This window comes from Eretmochelys imbricata, chromosome 1 (genome assembly GCF_965152235.1).
Source record: "Eretmochelys imbricata isolate rEreImb1 chromosome 1, rEreImb1.hap1, whole genome shotgun sequence".
Taxonomy (NCBI): domain Eukaryota; kingdom Metazoa; phylum Chordata; order Testudines; family Cheloniidae; genus Eretmochelys; species Eretmochelys imbricata.
In genome coordinates, this window is record NC_135572.1 from 18,693,820 (window position 1) to 18,721,475 (window position 27,656).

Below are 27,656 nucleotides of genomic sequence, written 5' to 3' on the forward strand. Positions count from 1 at the left end.
GGGGAGAGCGAGCTACGGAGGGAGGGGGGATGGAGTGAGCAGGGGCGGGGTCTTGGAGGAAGGGCGGACAGGGGCATGGCCTCAGGGAAGGCAGCGGGACAAGGGTGTGCAGGTTTGTGCAATTAGGAAGTTGGCAATCCTACCACATATGCAGACTCAATGGGCAGCATATCTGCACAGCAGGAGATCCATCTACTCCACCCTGCCCCTAAAAGCCTCTAGATATGGAGCTCTTACAGAGCAGTGCCCTGTGGCTTGCGGGGTCCCCAAATTCTATTCAGTTACTGCACAGTGGAACCAGACTTGTTCCAGTGCAAGCAAAGCCCTCCAAGCCTGCAGAAAAAGAGGCAGGATTTGGAGTTTGGCCACTTGTACCTTTTTGTACATGGGAGAAAAAAATTCTTTCCTGACTCCCCCAACCAGCTACACAGTTTAATACTCTGGACCACAGGATTTGGTCATCCTTGTTACTGCCATACCTTGTATAATTGAAAATAGTACAAACTCTCCCCAAATGAAAATTTCTGTTAAAATTACAGCCACAACATGTATTTCCATGACCTCCAGGAACAGCAAATTTGCAGATTAGTTACAGGCTGCCTAACGAAGTCTTTCCTTTTAGTGGCTCTGATTTCACTGCTCTTGCAGTTTTCATGTTGCAGCCTTGACCTAATACAGTTTTCTCTTTGGTGTATGCACCTTACAAGACCAGCCTCTGATGTGTCTTCAGGATTTGTCTATAAGGCTCTTCCTTTGCGTTAGCTGTCAGTGCATGCAGTGCACTGCTATTGGTGTGCATTGTTGCAATTGACTTAGTGTAGTCTCAATGAATATTTGAAAAGATAGTAGAAAGTGAATTTAAAGCTGGTTAATTCCAATGAAAAATAGCTTCTGATGCTTAATAGGTTTTTTTCTATTTTGTTTGCCGTTATCTCTGAAAACCAGTGATTCACTCCTGCAAAAGCTTCAGCTAGATCACAATGTTTACACATGGTGCCAGTCATTAAGTTTATATGGACTCTTGCTTCTTTCCTGATTGCCCCCCACCCCCAGATCTTTGAAATGAAAGAACAGCAAGATAAATAAGCCACAGACTATTAAAGAGCATAAACTCTTTGGAAATACACCTGCTGCTCTATGGCTTTTCAGTCTTAAATAGATGACATAGTGGATGCTACAGATGTGTTTTAAAAGATGCAACTGTCTCCTGCAAAGAGTTTCAAAAAGGTCCAAATGGCTCTTTGTTTTCATGCTGATGGATCTATCCATCCCTCCATCCCAGACCTAAGCAAGAGTTCTGTGTAAGCCTGAAAGCTTGTCTCTTTCACCAACAGAAGTTGGTCCAATTAAAGATATTATCTCACGCACCTTGTCTCTCTAATATCTGTGTGTCTGTTTTGTATTGCTGCACATCACCATTGTATCTGAGCACCTGTCACGTAAAACATATTGGCAATAGCAAAGTCCCTAATGGAGTTCATGAAGTCTCTGGCTCTAGTTTTTTTGTTTTTGTTTTAATTTGAATGGAGGACTGTGCTGTGAATGGCATTCAGGTGCACTACCTTTCCCAGTGGACTGGAGCATTAGTACCAACTGCTAGGTGGATGAAAGAGAATTAAACTCCAAACCACTGCCATGGGCCCTGATCCAAAGCTTGCTCACTTTAATGGGAGACTTTCCATTGACTGCAACTTCTTTTGGATTGGGCCAATGGTCATAAAAGAGAATTTCCATAATTACTTTAACTATCAAGAGCCAGTGGCAACTGGCCAAGTTATCAACATTCACTAGACATAATAAGGGCTATATTTTGCCACACTTACGCATGTTCAACAATACCTTAACAATTCAAACAGTCTCAAGGAAATCAATAGGAGTGAGCTACTACTCAGCATGAATACAAAACTACATACATATCAGTGATCTAACAATAAATAAGCACTTATTTTGTAAACAGACCAGAAAATAAAAAAATGCATTGTTATTAAAAACGTCATAATTTTGATCAGGATACAACCCATCTTGTCAGAAGTTGGTCGAAGTAAATTTTTTTTTGGTAGGTGATACAATTCTTATCTGCAACTTGACAGGATGTAGAAAATAATTACAAATGAAAAGGTTATTCATAATTTTTATATGAGTTAATTAGTAAATCCAATCAGAGTCTCTCATTACAGTAATTAATAATTGATTATACTTCAAATTAAACACATTTTTTCATCAAAATCTAATTAAATAACTGCTTTTTTGCCTGCTGATTAAATCAGTGGGCCTGGCAGTGACACTCTTTGTTAAATATGTTTATGCTGTACTGAACTGATGCATTTTATTTTTAATAATTGATAGTTCCTTTAGAAATTAGCAATAATGACCCATAATTACGACTTCAACCTGATCAGCATTCCTGGCACCTTGCCAGTCACACACAGTGCTTGGCAGATACCACAGGACTCATCCAAATGGGAAAAAAGGGATCTAAAGCATAACCCATGGACATAATTTTTAACCATATTAACTATGAATTAAATCAGGACTCTCCTCTTTTCAAAACTGCTGGAAAAGTTTTCTGAACAGGAGACCATTAAGGGGCAAGCCAGCCTTCCTGACCTGTCTGTAACACAGAAAAAGTATATACACATCCACAGTCATAATTAATGGACACCAAAGTTTTAAGTGAGCTATGAAGAGATACCTCTGACACAGAGAGATAATGTCCAATGGAACCCTGTTCAGTGCATAAGGAGAATGCTAGATAAATGAGACAGACAGGCTCAAACATAAGTAGCAAATGATGAAAACTGACTGTACATTCCATCAAACTGTTACTGATTTAATGCTGGTTAATTAATCATTTCTGCTCCTATTATAGCAGGCACAAAAGTGACTGAAGTATAATACGAGTCAGCAGTGGAAAAGATTGAGTCATTAGAGCAGCACACATAAAGGGAACATGGTGAAACTGAACATTGGTTGTAACTGTAGTAATAATTATACACGTATGAAATGAAAGAGAAAAATCTTTCAATCCAGGTAACGATTTGCTAGCTCTAATCGCAATATTTTACAGATCATTAGCCTACAGGAAGTTACAGTGAAATCCAAGACAACAGCTTGTTTGTGCCACACAGAACAGGCACTTTCACCTCTGGCTACACAACAGTTTGTATCATTGCCTTTTTAAAAGAGGAGTCTAGCAAAGAACCTATATAAACTAATACCAGGTTTATCAGCGAAGAAGGAAGAGAAATGAAAGGTAATACCAGGCAAAATTCAAACAAAAATGCCATTGCACAGCTGCAACAGGACAGCAAATTTTCCATATCTTCTGTATTTCAAAGTTAATTTATTCCACTAACCCTCAAAATGTCCTGTTGAGCCAAAGCCCCTGAACTATTTCCTCAGTCTACTAAAACTCCCAGACTGTTCCTCTTATTCATGCAAGTAGTTCCATTGATTTCAATAAAATTACTCGCGTGAGTAAGACAAGCAACATTTAGCTCCAAGCCAAGTGGAGATTTTGCCGGAGTAAGAACAGGACCAACATTTCAGGATTTGGAGTCTGACTCAGCTCCCACTGACTTTGATGGGAGCATAATCGGGACCCCGGTCTCATTACTATGCTTTATTGTAGGTGGGCTTGTCTCATTCTAGCTGATTCCAACACTTGCTCCAGCAAAAAAGGAACAATTCAAACTCTTTACATACAGCATATGGAATAGGTTCTATTAAACTTTGGTGGTACTATTAAATGAAGTGAGCCCAACATTGCAACACCCATCAAAGTCAATGGGCTTACACAGGTTTCAGGGCTTGTCAGGCAGAGAGTTAGTGCACAGCAAGCTGGCATGTAAATCCACAGTGCACCAGCCGGCTGCGCTCTAATGGTCCATATGGACCCGGCCACTGAACACTAAAAGTTCCCTAATGCACACTGATTTGCTGCTATTTGAGACTGGAATATGTCAAAGCACACTAGAAACTTTTAGTGAGCAGTTGCATTGTCCATGCAGCCAGTTAGCGCATGGCAGACTAGTGTACTGTAGATTTACACCTCAGCTTACCACACACTAACTCTCCATCTAGACAAGCCCCAAGAGGTCTTACTTGTTAGTTACTATGGGTGTAACCAACTTGGTCTTGCAGTTCCCAAATGTTAGCAACACTGGTGCTGAGGGTAGAGGATAAAAAGGCTGAAAAGTGAAATATGCTTACCGATAAAATAAGCAAGCAGGATCACCAGCGTGACTGAGATGATAATGGCACTCAGAGCAGCACATTTCCAGTTACAGTACTTATAGGGTTTCTTCAGATTAAAGGCAGGCCTAGAGAAGGTACTTCTGGGAAGGGGTCTAGGGGGAGGTGAGTACACAGTGCTGGATGTCAGGGGATATCCCGGCGATGTTGTACAGAAGAGGGGAGAGGTGCCTCCGGGTTTAAACAGGAAGTGCCTGAGGGAAGAAAGACAAAGAGTAGGTGACTCTTCACAAAAATAAAAGCAGAGGCAGAATTCAAAGCTTAGGGACGGTGGCTGCTTCCTGAGTGAAGAAAGCAGCTTCACACAATGATTTGTAAATACACAGATGCCATGCACAGAAGAGAAGAATAAAGAACAGACAAGTCACACAGAGTAAAAGAAAAACGTCACAGCGCCAACAATACTGCAGAGAACACTTTGACAGAAAGAGACATCTCCACGGGAAAGCTCACATTACAGTGAAATGAGAGATCCCAAGCACTGCTAGGACAGATCAGTTCACACAGGCAGGACTGAGGGCCTGATCCTGTTCCCACTGAAACTTTCAATTGAATTATAATGGGAGCAAGTTGGAGGTGGAGGAGAACATGAAAATGTACCCAAATATACTGATTGCTGCAGGAGAACTTTGTTTTGTTTTCGTTTTTTGGGGTTTTTTTGCTGTGTGGAGATGGGGAAAAGGGAGATCAGGTCGTTTCACAGTGCCAAAATGTCACAGTGTTCCCAGTTTTCCATCCCAACATTTTGACAGCAGCCATATTTTAGCCTACTTGTTTTTTGTGTGGCTTGGGAGACAGCAATGTAAGGACCTTGAGCAAGTCTCACTAAAGTCAGAGGGAAGAATCCCATTGATTTCTATGGGAGTTAGGACAAACTGTAAATGAAGACTACAATTTTCAGGAAAAGCTCTTGAGAACTTTAAGGCACCCGAATCCCTCTTTTCCTGGATTTTCTTCAGGAGTGAAGGGAAAGGAAGGAGAAACAGTGGTAGCTTGGGTGGTAGGCCTGATTCTCCTCTCTCTAGGCCAGTGTAAATCAGGAGTAACTCCACTACTGTGGGATCAGAATCAGGTCCAATGCAACTAGTATTTTTAGTCATGATTTTATCGGCCAGATCCTGAGCAGTGATAAATCAGTACCGCCCCACTGAAGTCGATGGGGTTATGCTGGTTTATGCCAGTTGAGCATGTGGCCCAAGGTTTCCATCTCAAAGACACACATGTAATAATAGGGAAAAACTCTCACATGCAGAAACATTGCTGTGAAGAAAAGTCATGGAACGATTTGTGCAGTATAAAGTGATGTGGATTTTCTTTTAAAACAACGTTTATGCTACTTCTGGCAAACCCATTAACTGTACAAAATAATGGTTGCTAGAGCATGACTCATTATTTCCACTATTCGTCTATGTTAAAACTTTAATTCTTGCAGCAGTGTCTCCACTATTAATTCATTTCTTTACTATATTTTGCTACAGCTTTATTTGGTCCCCACGGAAGCTGCATCTGCAGTGTACAAATATAACAAGCAGTATTGCAGCTGATGATGATTTGTTAGGCAATGAACCTGGAAAATATCAGTTTAACATTTGCAGTATTGTTCAGCCAGCCTCATAGTAGTTTAATGTCTTCACTGAAATCCTAGTAATCTTTGTTTATAAAAGACTGTAAATTGCTACAGATACATCTTATTAATGAAATGATTTTCAAAATGGCAAAGAAAGCCAATGAGATGCTATGGATCATCAGCATATTAATGAGGCTGCCATTAATATGTACAGGATGCTGTGCTCCAAGCTCAGGAACTTCATTTTTTAAAGCCATGTTAGAAGAGGCAAAAAATGGCATTGCCCTTAAAACGCCACTGAAGTGACCAAATGCTTTCATGCAAAGATCATAATGACTGTACAGGAAACAGGAAGACCACATACGTGTCACATACCCATCATTGTAAGCACCGTCATGTCGGGAGGAGGTGAGAATGTCCATCTCAATGAGGTTGTCCTGCAATGTCTCTAGGAATGTCTGCTTTGCTATGTTTCTACATACATATGGAAACATGAATGAAGCCAGTGAGTCATGCATCTATGAAGCGTGATCTTATAAACCACAATGGTTATAGTGCAGTTGTGCATGGAATTAGAATGATGGACCATATATTTATATGTATAGGATATTACACATATACATATACAGCATTTAAGAATGTTCACTTCTAAGTATGCGTATACACACATATATATGAACTGACACACATCCCTGTGTGCATATATATATATAAAGTTAGGTTTTTTATGTCTATGTACATTCTTTATTATTTTGCTGACAGTGCAAAAAATATGTATGAAACTTTTTGATCTGCTGGATTCAAAAGACCAAATCTTAATTTAGTAAAGCTGTACTCCAATAATGAGTCTGCATCAGTGTCTGTTTAGGTGCGAAGACTGAATTCACTGCCCAAATACTGTCAATACCATGGTTCCATCTTGAGATTTTGTCATGGTTATTTTTAGTAAAAGTCATAGACAGGTCACGGGCAATGAACAAAAATTCAAAGAAGCCGTGACCTGTCTGCTGTGGCTCCATGGTTTCCCCCCACCACCATTGTGGCTGGGAGCTATGGGGTTCTCCCTTTGCCCACAGCAGCTGGGAGCTGCATGGTGACCATATTTCCCAAAGAGAAAATGGTACATCCCAACCGCTCGCCCGCGGCATCCTACTCCCTCCCCAACCCCGTGTGAGGCTGTCACCCATCGCTGGAACCCTGAGAAGGGCCCCCTCAGGAGTCTGTCACCTGTTGCTGGAAATCTGCAGGGGCCCCCCTGTTGCTTGTCGCTGCTGTCGCCTGTCTCTGGAACCCTGCCAGGGCCCCACTGGCTGACAGCTCCAGAGTCCTGAAGCCCCAGGGGCTGAAGAAGAGAATGTCACGGAGGTCTCTGGAAAATCACAGATTCCGTGACTTCCATGACCTCTGTGACATAAATGTAGCCTTAATCATCACATATCTCCATCCAAAACTTAACCAGATGGATGATTTAGTTGGTGTTTGTCCTGCTTTGAGCAGGGGATTGGACTAGATGACCTCCTGAGGTCTCTTCCAACCCTAATATTCTATGATTCTCTGTTTTGTTTAAATCCTTACTTTGCACTTTGAATTGGGTAATTAACAACTGAATTAATCTAATCTTCTTACTTATTTTAGTGAGGCAATGTTAGTCTGATATATAGAAGTTGAGATATCTGGGTTTTCTTTCATGTGCACGTTTTAAATAAACATTCTCTCAATTACTGAGTGGCAGAAAGTTGAATAAGTTATCTGTAATTCTCATAATGGATTGATGGTAATGGATAGCTTAAACAAATGGCACGTTAGTCTGAAATACCCCGGTTTGGGTTTTGAAAAGTCTTGCCCCTTCCCAGTTTTGTTTGTACATATATGGAGATCAGCCAAATCCAGAGCCATATATCCTAAATTACTTCATACTTTTGGTTGGGGGGATGGGGAGTGACCGAGAGACAACCACTCAACTTCAAATGTTTTATAATTACATTTGGAACATCTATAGCACCATCAAGGATCTCAAAGCTCTTTACAAACACTTAAGTCTCAGTTGACAGAAAATGAGGCACAGACAGGGGAAGGTGCCCAAGGTCCCACAGTCGGTCAGAGGCAGAGCTGGGAACCAGAACCGAGACCTCCTGGCCTGCAATCCTGTGCCACAAGACCAGACACAAGAACATCCTTTTCATCTTTTGCAAAATCAAATCCATCCCTGATTTTGCCATTCTCTATTTTCAAACTTCAAAAGTAAATCTAAGTCTGTATCTTGAAACTTCAGTAAATTCCCAAGCCAAGACTAAAGAAGAGAAACTCATCAGCATTGTGACACTTTATCACTTATGCAGGATTAAGGGTTTACAGGATATGAGAGGCGTGTGGTGAACTCTATCACAGAAGCTGTATTCAGGTAACAGGCTATACCAAGGGAAACTTCAGTACTGCCGCATTATGTAAACCTCCCTCTATGAAGTGTCCTTAACCTTAGTTTTCATCTCTCCTTCTCGCTAATGCCAGCACTTGTTTAGTTCAAGCTCCTGCCTTTGTTGGCTATGGGCTGCACTGACAGCACAGATCTGCAGTTGATCCCAGTGACAGGAATGTGATTCATATTCATAGCTTTCAAGTAAAGTGGATCAACATGCTTAAGCTGAGACATAGCACTGGAAATATCAACCCATCTCAAAGTATTTACTGCTTCCTCTCCTTCCTCAAGAATGCAGGAAAAGTTGGGTGTTTCACTCAATGTAATAAGGAAGCTACACACTCGCACATAGAGCCTTTAATGGATAAAAGGCAACGTACCTAACAACACAGTAATCAGAAAAGGTTCATGAATAATTAAAATTTGTGTAAAACTGGTGGTTCCATGTATTTCAGTTGTGAATTGTCAATAAAATGGAAGAGAACACTGGGTTATGTGATCTTCTAATGCATGTCAGGAACAGAGCAGTCACACACTGGGCTACACTGGCAATTATTATGCAACTGGACTCTTCCTTTACTATGGGCCAGATTCTACCCACTTACTTAATCTGAGTAGGGGTTTACTCTGGGTAGATATGCTAATTCTGGAGTAAAATCCTGAGTCAACATGAGTCAGGGAGGTATAATCTGGTACTCGGTGCTTACAGCGTGAAATTCTCTGGGACTAGTATTGCCCTGAAGCTACAGCTGTGCCAAGCAAATGGCTATCTCAGCTGGCATTTATTTGCTCACTGCAAGGTCACATTTACCAGAACAGAAAGGAGAGGTCAGAAAAAAAAGGGAGGAATAAAGAGCAGAGAAAGCGTGGGGAGAAATGACTCACCTGTAAGATCTCACTGCTGAGCAAAGATGTTTTCATACAATAAATTGCTTTTAAAGCAGCAAAGGCTGGAGAAGTGGAGAAAAGAGAGGCAGAAAGAGAACTACAGGAAAAGGGGAGAGGAGTGAGGAAAAAGAAATGAAGAAAAAGAGGGAAAGAGGAGATGTGAAGAGGGGCTCCTCTTCCAGCAACATATGAAATTCTGATGGGTATAGTATTTGTAAGATTTAAGCACCTATACTTTGCATTTATGTTAGCTTTTGCATTAAACTCAACCTGTCCCCACCCAACCCTCCACTCTGAACATCCCTAGATAAGGTCATTAAAAAGCTGAACCCAGATCTGAATTCTGCAAATAGTCCCAATGTTATTAAAAATCAAAACCAAACACCTTCAAATTTGGGATGGGAGAGGTTTGCAATCCAGTGTTTTATACACATTTTCTAGCTTGTGCTGGTCTCTGTTTAAAAGATATAGCTTTCTCTTTATGTTATCTCTCTGTGCTGGCTAGTGTGGAATTACAAAAATGGATATTCAACAGAAATACAGTTCCATTTTTGACATGAGATTATCACAATACCATATTTCTATACTTCAAAGGTCTTAATTCTTGGATTAATTGCTCTGGGATGGAATCTATTTTTTAAATGTTGAACTTTTTGTGGTTTACTTATTTATTATTCCACCAGTTGCTGATCTTTTTGATCCCTAAGTAGCTAGATTTTTGCAGTGGGAAGGAACTACACAGTTACTGTACATAGTAGGGAAGAATTCTGCTCTCAAGTCTGAAGGACAAACCTGAACAATGGTGTCTGGTCTCTGAGAACTCTCACCGAAGTAAAGGGAAGATCTGTGGATGTCGGAGATGAGCCACACGTTACTAATCCTCGATGCAGTGCAGTCTCTATTTATTATGTTGTTACTAGTTCTACAACATATCTATTATCCAAATAGTTTGTTTAGTGGGGGAACAATAATATCTTGATGATGACCAACTGAATTACTAATTTGTTATGCAGCATCAGCTCACAGAATCATTTACCTGTTTATAAAGGCAATATAATGCCCTTCCAGCTGACCTTTCAGAAGTTACATAACTGTGCAACAAATAATCTGTTTTCTATACAATGTCAATGTACAGTGTGATGACATCTAGGATAAAGTAACAATGACAGTAGTTTGTGAAGCAAGTGAAAGCCCTAACCTACATACAAAGACTTCTTCTTGTGAGTAAATTCTAGATGACCAGCCTGGCTAGGAGCAATCATATGAATTCCTCAATATGTCTATGACAGTTAAGTAATATGCAAATAAAACACACTGCTTCACACTTGGAGAGACATTCACCAGATCTATTATGGTGGAGCAGTATTGACGCTATAGTTAAGGATGTGTCAGAGTTTTCAGTTTAACACGGGGTATAGTCTGGGCTCTAGATACCTAACAGACCACTTCTCTTTCTCTCCATGTATCACTGTAATTGTTAAGATTTCTGATGCTCGCTCTCTCTCTCTCATGGTCCATGGATTTGGACATCTAGGAGCGGGATGTTTTCACGGGAGGGCCTTTAACTCTGAGGTTACACCACTGATCCCACAAAGCCAGGTTATTATTTATTTTGGGTATGGCAGTAGGTGCCCAGAGACCCCAAGTAGATTTGGTGACCCCATTGTGCTAGTCACTGTACATCCACAAAAGAAGACAAGACCTCTCCTCCAAAGGCCTTACAATCTAAATTAAGACAAGATGCAACAAGGAAGTGTAACAAATAGCAAGAGGGAAGGGGCAGAGGAAAGCCATTATAATAACATGGTTACATAGGCTAACAATGTGCATAACTGGACTGCTGTAAATCAACTGAAAGGTGTTTTCCCCCACCTTTTCCTTTTTTTAAAATGAGTACAGTCTGCTAGACCTGAACACTGTTCGATTTAGCCATCATTTTTTGCTCAGTTTCTTCTAGGAGTTAGGGTCTTAGTTATATATTATGTACTCAAATCCTGAGACAATATGGAAGGAGCATGTTTAAAAATAGGTTAGGCCCCCATAGATCCCTGATAGCTAAGGACCTGATCCTGGAGTAACCTCACTGAAATCAAAGGGACTACTCATAGAAGGGCTGCAGAATTGGGCACAGAATAAGCTATGATGTACATTTCCTTAATAAAGAAACAACAGGTAAAGTTCACTGCCTGAGTGTATATGCACCAGAGTTGGTACCCTAATAAAATTATTGCAACCGTGGCCAAGTCACATTTACAGTACTAACATGTAATTTTGTCCTAATCTTTTAGGGCCAGCTTCTTAGTTGGGTCTTAATCAGTCAGTCCCTGAGAAATCAATTAGACTGAAATGCCATAAAAATGTTAAATTGGGACATAATTTGCAGTTCAGAGGTGCCTGCGAACACGGCTCTTACCCAGATTGTCAAGGTTCCTCCCCCATTCTGAACTCTAGGGTACAGATGTGGGGACCTGCATGAAAAACCTCCTAAGCTTATCTTTACCAGCTTAGGTCAAAACTTCCCCAAGGTACAAAATATTCCACCCGTTGTCCTTGGATTGGCCGCTACCACCACCAAACTAATACTGGTTACTGGGGAAGAGCTGTTTGGACACGTCTTTCCCCCCAAAATACTTCCCAAAACCTTGCACCCCACTTCCTGGACAAGGTTTGGTAAAAAGCCTCACCAATTTGCCTAGGTGACTACAGACCCAGACCCTTGGATCTTAAGAACAATGAACAATCCTCCCAACACTTGCACCCCCCCTTTCCGGGGAAATGTTCGATAAAAAGCCTCACCAATTTGCATAGGTGACCACAGACCCAAACCCTTGGATCTGAGAACAATGAAAAAGCATTCAGTTTTCTTACAAGAAGACTTTTAATAAAAATAGAAGTAAATAGAAATAAAGAAATCCCCCCTGTAAAATCAGGATGGTAGATATCTTACAGGGTAATTAGATTCAAAAACATAGAGAACCCCTCTAGGCAAAACCTTAAGTTACAAAAAAGATACACTGACAGAAATAGTTATTCTATTCAGCACAATTCTTTTCTCAGCCATTTAAAGAAATCATAATCTAACACATACCTAGCTAGATTACTTACTAAAAGTTTTAAGACTCCATTCCTGGTCTATCCCCGGCAGAAACCAGTATATAGACAGACCCACAGACTCTTCGTTTCTCTCCCTCCTCCCAGCTTTTGAAAGTATCTTGTCTCCTCATTGGTCATTTTGGTCAGGTGCCAGCGAGGTTACCTTTAGCTTCTTAACCCTTTACAGGTAAGAGGAGCTTTCCCCTGGCCAGGAGGGATTTCAAAGGGGTTTACCCTTCCCTTTATATTTATGACACAGATAGATCAAAATATGCACCTGCTTTTAAAAACAATGTTCTCAGCAGTGCTGCTTTGGTGACTCAACTGAGCAGATTCTGCCCTAGAGTGGATGCATACACCTCCCATTGATCTCAATGAGAGTCCATGAATGCAATGGACTGACAAATTTGGCCCTTAGCTCGGTTTTGGGATCTAGTAAATGTTGTTTTCTGTCTGGAATCTATCCTGGTGGTTTGTTCATCCCAACTGAGGCAGTTAAGTGAATTTATATGCCCCAGTTTAGCTCCAGAAGACACGTCCTCAGGCCTAGGGAGGGGAAGAAACAGATATCAAGGTTGGGACCAAAGAGGGGCTCCAGTGGATCTCTCCTTGGGCAAAGGGAATGGTAGAATGCAATCTCTGGAGAACAAGGAGGTAATTCTGTAAACTGAACAGGAGTAGAGGCATCTGTCATCAGGGGAAGTCTTGAGTCAAAACTGCTGAGGAGGCCCAGGTGTGAGGAAGTGGGGTTGAGGAACTATAATGAGCCCCAGCTTAGAAGCAAACAGATATGGTGGGGAGGGCAGAGAATTGGTTAATTGGAAAAATTGTGTGCATGTTTGTTTGTGATAGACAGTGTGTGTTAGGGCACGTCTACACAGTGAGATAGTGTGCAGCAAGCTGGGGTGTAAACAAAGCACACTAACTGGCCATGTGGACCCTGCTACTACACACTAAAAGTTCCCTATGGCACTTTGATCTACTCTCCTTTGAAATAAAAGTCGACCAAAGAACACTACGGAACTTTCACTGTGTGGTATCAGGGCCCACACAACCAATTAGTGTGCAGCAGGCTAGCATGTTGTGGATTTATACTGCAGCTTGCCATGCACTAACTCACTGTCTAGACAAGCCCTTAGTGTGAGTGCAGGCACATATTCAGGATTCATTGTATGTGGGTGTGTCTATGCGAGAAAGATTGGGTGTGCTCAGGTGTGTGTGTTTTCACTTTTTCTCACCGGTGTCTCTCTTCCCACTGTGAGCACAAGCAGTGGGAAAGGGGCAAGAGAGCTGGCAGCCTCATCTCTTATTCAGAAGCTGCAGCAGCAAAATATCAAGAGCAGGTGAGAGGAAGGTCTAATCAGCCTGGTATTAAATAATGCCAGCGAGCATCCTTTTCATTATCCAAGTAGTTACGGGTGTGTAGCATATCCTGCAGGGGAATACGACAGGGAGCATGAACAACCATCAGGGGATACTATTATTAATTCAGTCATATCCAGAATGTCCAGCAAAATCACAGAGAGTCAAAAGGTATGGATCAACCTAAGACTATGTGGGGTCCAATGGTAAGTGTCTATATGCATTATAGACAGATCTGACCCTCATTTTAGCGTTCTTGTTACTCTGTGAAGAAGCCCTTCTTAAACTGAATTCATAAAGGTTTATGTTTGTGGTTCTTCAAGCAAAGAGTGGGTAATTTTACACATTATCCATTGTGTGTACTTTCTTAGGACAAGGTAGGAGCACATCTGTTACCAGGTACCACACAGATCTACAGACTATTTCTAATTTATAGAAAGTTTATTTCTTCATATATATGAAACTTCAATATTGTCTAGATGTAAATCCAAATAAGACCACCTGCCATCACTTCCACGAAACTTGGTGCTTTCATTCTTAGACCTTTGAGAGATTTGCTGAAATCTTAGTCAATTTTCTGAGGAAAAAACATTTTAAACGGAGCAAGTTCCTCAGGATAAATAAGGACGATACTGAGACATACAATTATCCAGTACCAGAAAGGCAGGAGATACATGGAAAAGAACACGAGAAGTTAATGGAAGCAATATTAACTGACTCATGTGCCACCATTCAGTGTTCCGTACTGCTTCAAGCAATACTGGAGGATAGTAAAATGCAGCAACATATTCCCCCCTTTCTGATTAGGTCTAACAAGATCAACCTTTCCTGCATTATATATTACAATAATTATCTGCTGGATGAGGCACAGCTAGAAGGCTAAATCTTTTCAATATATTGACTGATTTCAGTTTCATAAATAGGATATTGATTTATCCCACCACATAAGAAGAAAATACATTAAGAATAAACATTTTTAATCTATGATTCTGGTTTTAATTTTAAATGGGGGAAAAAAACTTATAAGCCACTGTTAATACCAATGATATTTTTAGTATATGGAAGCAGAGCAATTTCCTCTTCTCTTAGTCCAAATAAAAGACAGGAGGAATAATACATACAACTTGGAATGGATAAATTAAACATCAGTTCACAAACTGAACCGATGGCTAAACAGACATATTTTTCCATGTATACTGTGTTGTTCTAGCCATGTTGGTCCCATGATATTAGAGTGGGTGAGGTAATCTCATCTATTCGACCTACTTCTGTTGGTGACACACATAAGCTTTTGAACTTACACAGACCTGAAGAAGAGCTCTGTATAAGCATGGAAGTTTATCTCTCACCACCAGAAGTTGGTCCAAAAAATATTACCTCACCCACCTTGTCTCTCTACTATTTTTCTATGGCATACACTAAGCTGAATATAGAATACTGCAAATAACTAAAAAAAAACCCCTACCTAGTCTCCAGTGGGATGTTGCTGTTGAGTAACCAGTTGTCCTGAGCATGGGCTGGCTCTTGGGTGCTGGCAGGGTGCTCTCCAGAAAGAGAGTGGTCAGTAGGAGCAGGGCTGGGGTTGCTACGTGGCGTGAAGTTCCCTCTGTTTAGGGAGTTGATTGAGGCTGCTTGATGCTGATTTGGCGTGTGAGCGTGTGGTAGTGGAGGTGGAGGAGTTCGAAGTCTTGAATGGTTCTGAAGACCTGGAGGGTGATCTAAAACATAAGTAAGTATTTGTAAGGTTTAGGACTCCAGCCAATGTTCATTCGCACAAGCAGTTCAAAGAAGTATGAAGACTAAGGGTATGTCTACCCAACAATTAAACACCCGTGGCTGGCCGGGGTCGGCTGATTCAGGCTCGCAGGGCTTTGGCTGTGGGGCTGTAAATTGCTGTGTAGATGTCTGACCTTGGCTGGAGCCCAAGCTTTGCCTGCCCCCACCCCGGTCGCTGTGTCTCAGAGCTTGGGCTCCTGCCAAGCCTGAACGTCTACACAGCTCCGTGAGCCCGCAGTCATGCCGTGGGTCTTTTATTCCAGGGTATACATACCGTTGAAGACCACAGACACGAAATCAAACTCAAAAGACAAACATGGTCCTGATCAATAACTTCTAATGAAACATACAATACTTGTATAAAGTGAACAGCAGAACATACATTTCATACAAGAATGTTATAAAGGCTTAGAACACTGCAAGAGGTCTGTTCCTATCATCGAATTAGTTCTGACTCACAACTGCAGGTGTAATTGCCATCTTTGTAGTGATGCTGATTTATGATACAGCATGCAAAATATAACCAGCCTAGGTAAATAAAGCAAGGTAAATACACTTTTCATTGAAGTTTGTTCTCACTGCTTTGCCTGAATTCTCTAACCGGACCAGAAGATAGGGGTAAAAGATAGTAGAGTTCATTCTGGATTTCAAGAAAGGCATAAGACTGTATCAATACACAATTTACAAATGTAGACAGCATAAAAGGAGGGAGAACTACTGAAACGGAGTACAAAAAGGCTTGGGGCATAGATATAGAAGGTGTCAGTGAAATGAAACAGTTAAGGATGAGGATAGGAAAGAAGGATGGTACTGGGGCCGTGTTAAGGTTACTTTGTTTAAAATTCCAGACATTGTCATGTGCTAGTGAACAAAATCTGGTGAGGATGAGATTAGGAAAGGAGGGAAGCGAGAGCAAATGTTCCAGAAAAGAACAAACACATGAAGAAAGATTAGAACAGATAAGGATTTTGGGTATAAAATAACTGGTAGATAATTTATTTTGCCCATCTTTTCTGGGAAATTAAGAAAAAAGTAAAAACTGCTAATGGATCCTGTGGGAGATGGATAGTTCAGGGTACTTGGTAATGAGATACAGAATGCTTAACCTCTACATCACTGGTTTCAACAGGTTAACGAGTGCAAGTCATCAACATATCATAATTGTATGGTGGCCTATGAGAAATGAGATGGTCATCTTAGCTCAGATCTTGCTAGCCAGGTATCCATATCACGCAAAAATACCAAAAATGTCATTAATTCATGGTCTCGGAGAGTTCAAGGACTGAATAGCCATGGAAACCTGGACATGGTACTTCTAGGTTGTCACTGAAGCCCAGGGCAAGGCAATGAAGAGGAGAACTCTTGCTCAGTAACAGACACTAGGCTCTTTACAGCAGGGACCTTTTCTTGTGTTCTGTGTTTAAAATAATAATGGCCATACTGGATCAGACCAGTGATCCCTTTAGCCCAGCACCCGGTGTTCTAGCAGTGGCCAATGCCAGGTACTTCAGAGGGAATGAACAGAAGAGGCAATGTTTGAGTGATCATTTGTATAGTGGCTAGCACAATGGGGTCCTATTCCACAACTGGAGCTCCTAGGCATTATATAACATGAATAAAAAAATAATAATAAGTCTGATAGATGAAGTTCTCATCTCATTTGTACACTGAATTTGTTGAGTCTCTTCCAGTCTGGGTTAACAGGCTGCTCCTTTTCACCATTTCAGTACTGACAGATGAATATTTCCAATGGCTGGATTTTGGCTATAACGCTGCTCCCTCCTATAGTAATCACTTGACATTGAAGACTTATTAGACACTAGTAAAGTGTCTACCAAATTTGCAGTTAACCCCTGTCTAATAATACAATCATTCAATGGAATCATAGAATCATAGAACATCGGGGTTGGAAGGGACCTCAGGAGGTCATCTAGTCCAACCCCCTGCTCAAAGCAGGACCAATCCCCAACTAAATCATCCCAGCCAGGGCTTTGTCAAGCCTGACCTTAAAAACTTCTAAGGAAGGAGATTCCACCACCTCCCTAGGTAACGCATTCCAGCGCTTCACCACCCTCCTAGTGAAAAAGTTTTTCCTAATATCCAACCTAAACCACCCCCACTGCAACTTGAGACCATTACTCCTTGTTCTGTCATCTGCTACCACTGAGAACAGTCTAGAGCCAACCTCTTTCGAACCCCCTTTCAGGTAGTTGAAAGCAGCTATCAAATCCCCCCTCATTCTTCTCTTCCGCAGATTAAACAATCCCAGTTCCCTCAGCCTCTCCTCATAAGTCATGTGCTCCAGCCCGCTAATCATTTTTGTTGCCCTCCGCTGGACGCTTTCCAATTTTCTCACATCCAAAACTGGACACAGTACTCCAGATTAGGCCTCACCAATGCCGAATAGAGGGGAACAATCACGTCCCTCAATCTGCTGGCAATGCCCCTACTTATACATCCCAAAATGCCATTGGCCTTCTTGGCAACAAGGGCACACTGGTGACTCATATCCAGCTTCTCGTTCACTGTAACCCCTAGGTCCTTTTCTGCAGAACTGCTGCCTAGCCATTCGGTCCCTAGTCTGTAGCGGTGCATGGGATTCTTCCATCCGAAGTGCAGGACTCTGCACTTGTCCTTGTTGAACCTCATCAGATTTCTTTTGGCCCAATCTTCTAATTTGTCTAGGGCCCTCTGTATCCTATCCCTACCCTCCAGCATATCTACTTCTCCTCCCAGTTTAGTGGATAAACCTTCTGATAGAATATTTCACGGGTCCTGAGGTGAGAGGTTTAGGGTAGATGGAAGGGAACAGGGGACCTTAGAGACAGGCATAACGGCTGTGAGTAGAAAGTCCTACATAGTCGTTCCAAGAGCTATAGGGATGAGCTCCAGCTTCTCTAGCTAAGTTTTGTAAAGGACTTTGGGAACAAGAGGGACCATTTCTATACAAGGTTCTCGGATTGAGAGGCCATTAATTGCCCAAGCTTTGGGTTCCTAGTACCTAACAGGTCTTCAAAGGAGTATTGGCCAGATTCATAATGAGCACCCACATTTGGCGTGCCCAGGAATGGCAGATCAGAATGAACAAAGTCTCATTGCATTATGACAGGTTTCAGAGTAACAGCTGTGTTAGTCTGTATTCACAAAAAGAAAAGGAGTACTTGTGGCACCTTAGAGACTAACCAATTTATTTGAGCATAAGCTTTCGTGAGCTACAGATCACTTCATCGGATGCATACCGTGGAAAGTGTAGAAGATCTTTTTATACACACAAAGCATGAAAAAATACCTCCCCCCACCCCACTCTCCTGCTGGTAATAGCTTATCTAAAGTGATCACTCTCCTTACAATGTGTATGATAATCAAGGTGGGCCATTTCCAGCACAAATCCAGGGTTTAACAAGAACGTCGGGGGGGGGGGTAGGAAAAAACAAGTGGAAATAGGTTACCTTGCATAATGACTTAGCCACTCCCAGTCTCTATTCAAGCCTAAGTTAATTATATCCAATTTGCAAATGAATTCCAATTCAACGGTCTCTCGCTGGAGTCTGGATTTGAAGTTTTTTTGTTGTAATATCGCAACTTTCATGTCTGTAATCGCGTGACCAGAGAGAGTGAAGTGTTCTCCGATTGGTTTATGAATGTTATAATTCTTGACATCTGATTTGTGTCCATTTATTCTTTTACGTAGAGACTGTCCAGTTTGACCAATGTACATGGCAGAGGGGCATTGCTGGCACATGACGGCATATATCACATTGGTGGATGTGCAGGTGAACGAGCCTCTGATAGTGTGGCTGATGTTATTAGGCCCTGTGATGGTGTCCCCTGAATAGGTATGTGGGCACAGTTGGCAACGGGCTTTGTTGCAAGGACAGGTTCCTGGGTTAGTGGTTCTGTTGCATGGTATGTGGTTGGTGGTGAGTATTCGCTTCAGGTTGGGGGGCTGTCTGCAGGCAAGGACTGGCCTGTCTCCCAAGATTTGTGAGAGTGTTGGGTCATCCTTCAGGATAGGCTGTAGATCCTTAATAATGCGTTGGAGGGGTTTTAGTTGGGGGCTGATGGTGACGGCTAGTGGCGTTCTGTTATTTTCTTTGTTAGGCCTGTCCTGTAGTAGGTGACTTCTGGGAACTCTTCTGGCTCTATCAATCTGTTTCTTCACTTCCGCAGGTGGGTATTGTAGTTGTAGTTGCGATATTACAACAAAAAAACTTCAAATCCAGACTCCAGCGAGAGACTGTTGAATTGGAATTCATTTGCAAATTGGATACAATTAACTTAGGCTTGAATAGAGACTGGGAGTGGCTAAGTCATTATGCAAGGTAACCTATTTCCCCTTGTTTTTTCTTACCCCCCCCCCCCGACGTTCTTGTTAAACCCTGGATTTGTGCTGGAAATGGCCCACCTTGACTATCATACACATTGTAAGGAGAGTGATCACTTTAGATAAGCTATTACCAGCAGGAGAGTGGGGTGGGGGGAGGTATTTTTTCATGCTTTGTGTGTATAAAAAGATCTTCTACACTTTCCACAGTATGCATCTGATGAAGTGAGCTGTAGCTCACGAAAGCTTATGCTCAAATAAATTGGTTAGTCTCTAAGGTGCCACAAGTACTCCTTTTCTCATTGCATTATCACTCCCTGAAAGGGAGATCCTTGTAGCTGAGTCTTGAAACTCTCACTATTCCCCAAGCCCAGTTCATGTCTGCAATCATAATCTTTCATTCATTGATTTCCCTCATATTCTAGCATTCCAACCCATGCAGCTGTATTGACAGAACAGCTGTCTCATATATAAGGCCCTAGCTGAATCAGGGGATGACTATCAAATGATTTCGGCTGAGTTGCGGATAAGACATGGAAAATCACGTAAAAGTAATCATGGACCTTTATTAATTATGGTAATTTGGAAAAGCCAGAGAAGACATATTTGTTTAAGAAAAATTTACTGGAACAATATAAACATTCAAGTATTATGTTATGACTGCTAATTTTTTTGATAACCAGACATTTTGCTGCAACTATATTACAGTCATTAATGCGCAGGCCTGAGAGCCAGAGCCCCGGCTGCCCACGGGGCTGAGAACCGGAACCCCAGCTGCCCGCGGGACTGATAGCCAGAGCCCCAGCCGCACGTGGGCCTGAGAGCCGGAGCTCCGGCCGCACACGGGCCTGAAAGCCGGAGCCCCAGCCGCCCGCGGGGCTGAGAGCCGGAGCCCCGGCCGCCCGCGGGGCTGAGAGCCGGAGCCCCGGCCACCCGCGGGGCTGGGAGCCGGAGCCCCGGCCACCCGCGGGGCTGGGAGCCGGAGCCCCGGCCACCCGCGGGGCTGGGAGCCGGAGCCCCGGCCACCCGCGGGGCTGGGAGCCGGAGCCCCGGCCACCCGCGGGGCTGGGAGCCGGAGCCCCGGCCACCCGCGGGGCTGAGAGCCGGAGCCCCGGCCACCCGCGGGGCTGAGAGCCGGAGCCCCGGCTGCCCACGCGGCTGAGAGCCGGAGCCCCGGCTGCCCACGGGGTTGACAGCAGGCACCCCAGATTCCTGCAGGTCTGACAGCCCAAGCCCTGCCATCCACAGGGCCGACAGCTGCCCGGGGCTGACAGCCCAAGCCCTGCCACTGTCAGCTCAGATAAATGAGTTTCTACTGTACTAATGGGGAAAAAAGTGTGTTGCAAACCTCAGAATGTATGCAAAATTGTGGACTGTGCAAAGTAAGCTAAGTAAAATAAAAATTGCAGTGGAAACCTAATATTGTGGGTTCCGCAGTATCGCAAATTAAGCAGAGCCTTACTAATATATATGCTTTTTGTTTTCATTGAAATGTCTTTATCATTCCAGCTCTTGCAGAGTTTTTTGAATGCAGAAGGAGCTAGTCCAATTCTTCTTTTTATGCCATCTTCACAATTCCCATTCTTTGATACTAGTCCTTCAAGATGCACACATTTTTCCACTTCTAGTTCTTTGAGTTTGACCTTTATCTCTTTCTCTTGTCTTCCAGTTGCCATTATTTCTGTCTTTTCTGTGCTGATCTTCAATCCAAATTTTCAGCTTTCCCAGTCTACCTTGTCAAAGTTATAATACTCTGTAAATCTCCTTGGTTGAATTCTTACTACTAATTATGAACAACTTTACCAATGTGCCAGGGAGTTTAAGCTGGCCTAACATATATACGGATAAGTCAGATGCAAGAGTAAGTTAAAGTAGTTGCCCCTATTTTAACTTATACGTTCTTCCAGATCCTCAGCGTGTAAAAGTTAAGCCAACTTGTGTTCCTAACACATGGGTAGAGTGGGTATAAATAGGTCTGGGGAGTTTGAGTGTAAGGGAATCTGACTTATCCTTAAACTCACCCAAATATGGTAACTCCACAACTAGATCTTCAGCCAGGGCCTGGCTGTCCCATATGACTCTCCGCATCATGAGGAATTTTTCTAGGAAAGAGAAGGTCCATGGTCCTGGCCTGTTTGCCATCCAGATATAAAAGAAGGAGGGACTGAAGAAGAACAGATGCAAACCAGACCTGAATCAGGTCCTGTAGTACCATGCAGACTGGACCATCAGAGCATGCTGTGAGCCTGGTAGATCTTGGGGAATCCCACTTATTTACAGTGCTGGGAATGGGTTGGCTGTAAAGGGCGCCAGAAAAACTGCGTCTCTGATTTAGACAACCCAGAGACAGCCTAGCAACTTTTCTCCCACTCCTTCCTCTTGGGAAGAGGCAGCCTCCTTTTTATCTGCAGCAGAAGAACATGTCCAATTTACTGAGAGGTAGAAGGAAGACAGGAATGCATGCAAGGTGCATGCCAACAGATGCAGTCTTGGGAGCCAAAAATCCAGCCAGCAGGAGAATCCATTTACTTAAGAATACAAGGTGACAAGGAACAGCCTATTAGTCCCAGACTGGGGGAGAGAAACATAAATAGAGGACTTCTGTTTCTAGGGCTCTCAATCTAGCACCTTTCAGAAGAACTTTCCAAACAAGGGTCAACATACCAAGGGATTCCAAGTCCAGTTATTCCAGTTTTCATTACAAATGATGGCTGGCATTTATGGAAAGGTGCAGGAGGCAGAGGAGGGCAAACAGGTGAATCCTGGTATGAACAATGTGTCTTTTGTAAGGTTCCTCTGGTATTGGCTGACTCTTTCTATTGGAGACATTAATTTAAGACTCTGAGTCAGAGCCTATTTCTAAAAAGCTGCTATGTAAATTCCAATTTACACCCTTTTATTGCAGACACATCGCAGATGCTATTATGGATAATGCCTTTGAACCAAGTAAAAATGTGACATTTTTGTTCTCTATTTGCATACCCTCTGTGATTTCTTTGCTAAGTAAAGACAGCACATTTGTCTAACTCTTGTCTGTGTGATTTTTCACGGGATTTTATAGCTTACGTTCCTTTTTCTGACAGTCAGGTACCTTTTCCCCCCAGAAAAGTCTTAATTTTATTCATATACAAATTCTGAACACTTATGTCATGTCTGAGCATTACTGAATTCGATATACCTTGACTAGGATCACAGCTTATTTCTCTTGCCTTACAATCTTTTTTTCTCTTCTCAAATTGGAGACATTAACAAAAAATATATCTGTAGAAAAAATAGGCTGTGAAATCCTGGTAATGAAAATCACCGCAGGTGAGGAAGACTTTTGGATGAGACACAAAATCAAGGGTCTGACCACCTGTGATCATTAAAGATCCCCTGCATTTGGTAGGGTATGAGAGTCCTGACCGAATTCCCATGTAAGAAACTAGGGCTGGTCTACACTAAAAAGTTAGGTTGGCTTGACTAAATCACCCTGTGTGATGTAACTAAGCTGACTTAAGCCCCTGTTTAGACACTGCTAGGTCAACGGAAGAATTCTTCCATCAGTCTAGCTACCACCTCTCAGAGAGGTGGATTTACTACAGTGACAAAAGAACCCCTTTCATCGCTGTAGTAAGTGCTGCAGTTGTGCTGCTGTAGCATTTCTAGTGTAGACAGACCTTAAAATTGCCACTGTCCTTTCAAATGAACATGGTAATCTTCACTTCCTGTCCTAAACTCTTGTGTAATACTACTTGTGTGTTAAACAGCTGTCATCTTTTACCCCCTCAGCAGCAGGACTTTAGTTCTGGGTGCAATGATTCGCATATATCATGTATGTGTATATAATATTTGGGGTCCTATTTACATGCTCACTGATTAATACAGGCTTAAGCCGATATTAACTGTTTTGCAGAGTCAGGGACAGGAAAAGCTGTCCCAAGCAGTATAGCCAAGTGCTGCCACTGGATATTAGGGGTTCACAGCCTTTGAATGGATAGTTCTAACCTCTCAAGGACTGCAAGGGATCCACCAGGTTTGAGGGCACCCTTCCCGTGCAGGTGTAAGGTGGCCAATACTGAGCCCACCAGTGAGACAATTTGGGTGAAACTCTGAAGAATTCCAAGTAAACAGAGCCCCATTTGGTGGCTTTCAACAGTAGAAGGGACAATCCCGCCCTTTATGTGCAGTCAGTATGCTGATGAAAATCATACTTAGAATTATAGAATCATTGAATATCAGGGTTGGAAGGGACCTCAGGAGGTCATCTAGTCCAACCCCCTGCTCAAAGCAGGACCAATCCCCAACTAAATCATCCCAGCCAGGGCTTTGTCAAGCCTGACCTTAAAAACTTCTAAGGAAGGAGATTCCACCACCTCCCTAGGTAACGCAGTCCAGTGTTTTACCACCCTCCTAGTCAAAAAATTTTTCCTAATATCCAACCTAAACCTCCCCCACTGCAACTTGAGACCATTACTCCTCGTTCTGTCGTTGAGACCATTACTCCTCGTTCTGCTACCACTGAGAACAGTCTAGTGCTTCTGCCTTAAAGGGATGGCAAGAAATATTTGTCAATAGTTTCACCATATATGCTTTTCACACATTTAGATGCAGGGTGCCAGTCAGAATGACAAAGTTCAGTACTCCTACAAGACAGGCTGGCAGTGTGGAGATCTAAGCTGCTGGGGACTTAATGAAGTCCCCAGTGAGCCTCATTTTCACTAATGGATCTCTAAAGTGTGTCATACATGAAATATGATGGTATTTAATTGTAATAAAACATTAAAAACCTGATTGCTAAAAATGTCAATAGAAATCAAGTTGCTGTTGTAGATTTTTTTTAACATTAAAATGTCATTGACTACCACTGGCTTGGTAACCACAGATAAAACAGAACAGAGAGATAACTCAGCTAATGGAGCTTGTAGAGTAAGATAATTTAGAGAGACTTGATAGAGCTCTGAATGAGAGGGATCCAATAAATGTGTACCATAAAAAACCCAATGAGGAGCTAACACAGGAGAATCTGAATAGCAGATTTGAAACTCTAAGTCCCTTTTGTATTAAAAAAAATCTTTATTTTACAATACAGTTCTACTTTGAAAAGAGACTATACTAAAAAGGCATCTTCTTACACTTTAGACTGGCTTTGTAATTGTGTTCAAAAACTTGAGAGACAAAAATGTTTTCACCATTTTTCTCCTGTTTGTCCTGCAGAACCAACACTTCTAGAAGAGAGAGAGATGAGGGGTATAGCGACGAGGGAACAATGGGGGTGTCACACACCTCCCATTAAACATTTGTTGACACATCAATGACTATACTGATATACAGAGAAATCCTCCAATCACAAAGGGAAACAAAATAAAAATTAACTGTATTGTACATTTCAGAATTTTCTAGGGTTCTGTATTTGTTGGGCTTTGTAGAATCATTGTCCCGCTAACAAGAATCAGGACCTTTTTTGATTGTGCCCTGCTGCTCTGTATGTAATATGTCCCAGCTGAGACACTGGCTGCCCCCAATGATGCACAGAAACTTTCCAATCAAGGAAGAAAAAATGAAACTTTTCTGTGCTATCAAAGGTATTGCAGGGGGCTGGGACAGGGGGAGGGAAGCAATTGTATGACTTAGAACTTTATACAGATATATTTCAGTATTGCCAACTCTCAAGGTTTCATGATTCTTATGATATTTGGTGTTTTTCTTACAGTCCCAGCTCCAGGAGTCAGGTGACCAGATGAAAATCTCAGCTTTCTTTTTTTAAAAAAATTAAGTTTCTACCCTCATGATTGCATAGAAAAGCCTGAAAACATGAACCGAAAGGCTCATAAAATCAGAAGACAAATAAGAACCCAGGAGGCCCAGCCTCATGTCTCATCATCCTCCCCTACGTGTTGAACCTGCACTCTCAATTGCTGGATTCTCTGTTGACTTCTACACTGCTCACACCAGTCTCTTCTTATGCTCCTTACCAGTCCATCAACATCCATGACTGCTCCTCTGCTCTAAGTCCCCTGCTTCTGCCCTTTCTCCCCTCTCCTCCACTATCTCAGTCATTGACTCTCTCCAATTCACACTCCTCCTCTCTTGTCCCTCTCTCGCTTTGCAGGCTCTGCCCAACCAACCCCCAGTGTCGGCCCTTCCCCTTCATCCACAACACAGTTAGCAGGCCCTTCCCCTTCTGTTCATTTGCTGCAGCCCTCTGGTGCCTTTCACCATGTGGTAAGATGGGAGCTCTTTGGGGCAGGAACCATCTTATTTAATTACTTGTGTGTGCAACACCTAGCGCCGGGGGGCCTGATCCCTAATGGGAACCCCTAGGCATTACTGTAATATAAATAACCATAAAATATTATTTTTAACGCTTTTGCCATTTGTGGGGGGCTGGTTAGATGCAGTTTCCCTATCACACAGGCAGCAGCACAGAGGCTGCGGCTGCAAACGTGAAATTTAACCTGCTTGCCTAAGACTCAGGCTGCTCTTGGCTGAGAGCCAGAAAATGGGAGTGGCTTGGAGCCAGAGGGGGAGGCAAAGAGGCAGCCTGATCAATGGGTGTCACATCAGCTGCTGTGCGCAGCCAGGATGAACTGCAGCCCAACTCTTTTGCTTGCCCAAAGCCCAACTGAATGTGTGACACTTGGAATGCATGAGGGGAGGGCTGCATGCATGAGTGCCACACCCGACATGGGACCCAGGGCAGGTCTGCCTCAGGACTAGTGCAGTGACCAAGTTGTTACTCCACTGCCACTCTGCCATCTGGCAGTGGATTCCTTCCCCCAGAGAAACCACCTATAGCAGTGGTTCTCAAACTGTGGGTTGGGACCCCCTTTGAATGGGGTCACCAGAGCTTGGTTAGACTTGCTGGGGCCCAGGGCTGAAGCCCGAGCACCACTACCCCAAGCTGAAGCCAAAGCTCGAGGGCTTCAGCGCTGGGTGGCGGGGCTCAGGTTGCAGGCCCCCTGCCTGGATCTGAAACCCTTGAGCTACAGCTTTGGCCCCCCTGCCCAGAGTGGTGAGGCTCAGGCTTTGGCCCCACAACCCAGGGCAGTGGGGCTTGGGCGGGCTCAGGCTTTGGTCCCCTATTCTGGGGTCATAAAGTAATTTTTGTTGTCAGAAGGGGGTCACAATGCAATGAAGTTTGAGAACCCCTGACCTATAGCAATCTGCTCAAATGAGGCACTCAGCTACCCCGATGATGGGCACCATACAAAAAGATAGATTAGATAGCTACAAAGAACCTGGCCACTCAGGCATGGCTCAAGGGGAAAGATTAGCCAGTGATGAATGTTGTTCTTCTGTGGTTCCCTCATTGTTACCTGAGAACTGCAAATCAGTGATATAACTTCAGGGTCCCCTAAAGTTTTGAGAAACTAAGACCCAGATCCTCAAAGTATGTAGGCTCGTTACTTCCACTGATTTCCTTTCAGGATTTGGGCCTAAACCTCTCATTAAAAACCAGATACAGCAAATGCTACCTAAAAGCATACTCTTTCCCCCAATCAACATATGTTTTTACACAGTGTAATAAAATACATATTTTGTGTTAGCAGCATTTGTGCTATTAGCTGTCACAATGCTAGTCTACAAAGTAATACCCTTCTGAAATTTCATAGATGAAATCAGATGAACTGACTTAAGCCTCTACTACACGGGTCGGCAACCTTTCAGAAGTGGTGTGCCGAGTCTTCATTTATTCACTCTAATTTAAGGTTTCGCGTGCCAGTAATACATTTTCACATTTTTAGAAGGTCTCTTTCTATAAGTCTTTAATATATAACTAAACTATTGTTGTATGCAAAGTAAATAAGGTTTTTACAATGTTAAAGAAGCTTCATTTAAAATTAAATTACAATGCAGAGCTCCCCGGACTGGTGGCCAGAACCGGGGCACTGTGAGTGCCACCGAAAATCAGCTCACATGCTGCTTAGGTTACCTACCCCTGCTCTATTAAGTAGCGGATCAAAAAGGGAGTTTACCTTAATGTTAGCAACTTT

The 27,656-nt window shown here is 42.7% G+C and overlaps 1 protein-coding gene across 4 annotated transcripts in view; it reads right to left on the reverse strand.

Moving 5' to 3' along the window:
* Nucleotides 1–27,656, reverse strand: part of TENM4 (teneurin transmembrane protein 4) — a 448,178-nt gene that overhangs the window by 233,699 nt on the left and 186,823 nt on the right. For 2 of the 4 annotated variants that reach the window (XM_077842124.1, XM_077842098.1), the window contains 3 exons: nucleotides 15,046–15,298; nucleotides 6,197–6,295; nucleotides 4,213–4,448 (listed from right to left, as the gene is read on the reverse strand). In XM_077842124.1, the coding sequence (XP_077698250.1) occupies nucleotides 4,213–4,448; nucleotides 6,197–6,295; nucleotides 15,046–15,298 (588 nt within the window). The remainder of the gene's footprint in view (nucleotides 1–4,212; nucleotides 4,449–6,196; nucleotides 6,296–15,045; nucleotides 15,299–27,656) is intronic. The other 2 variants (XM_077842106.1, XM_077842115.1) reach the window with 2 other exon arrangements.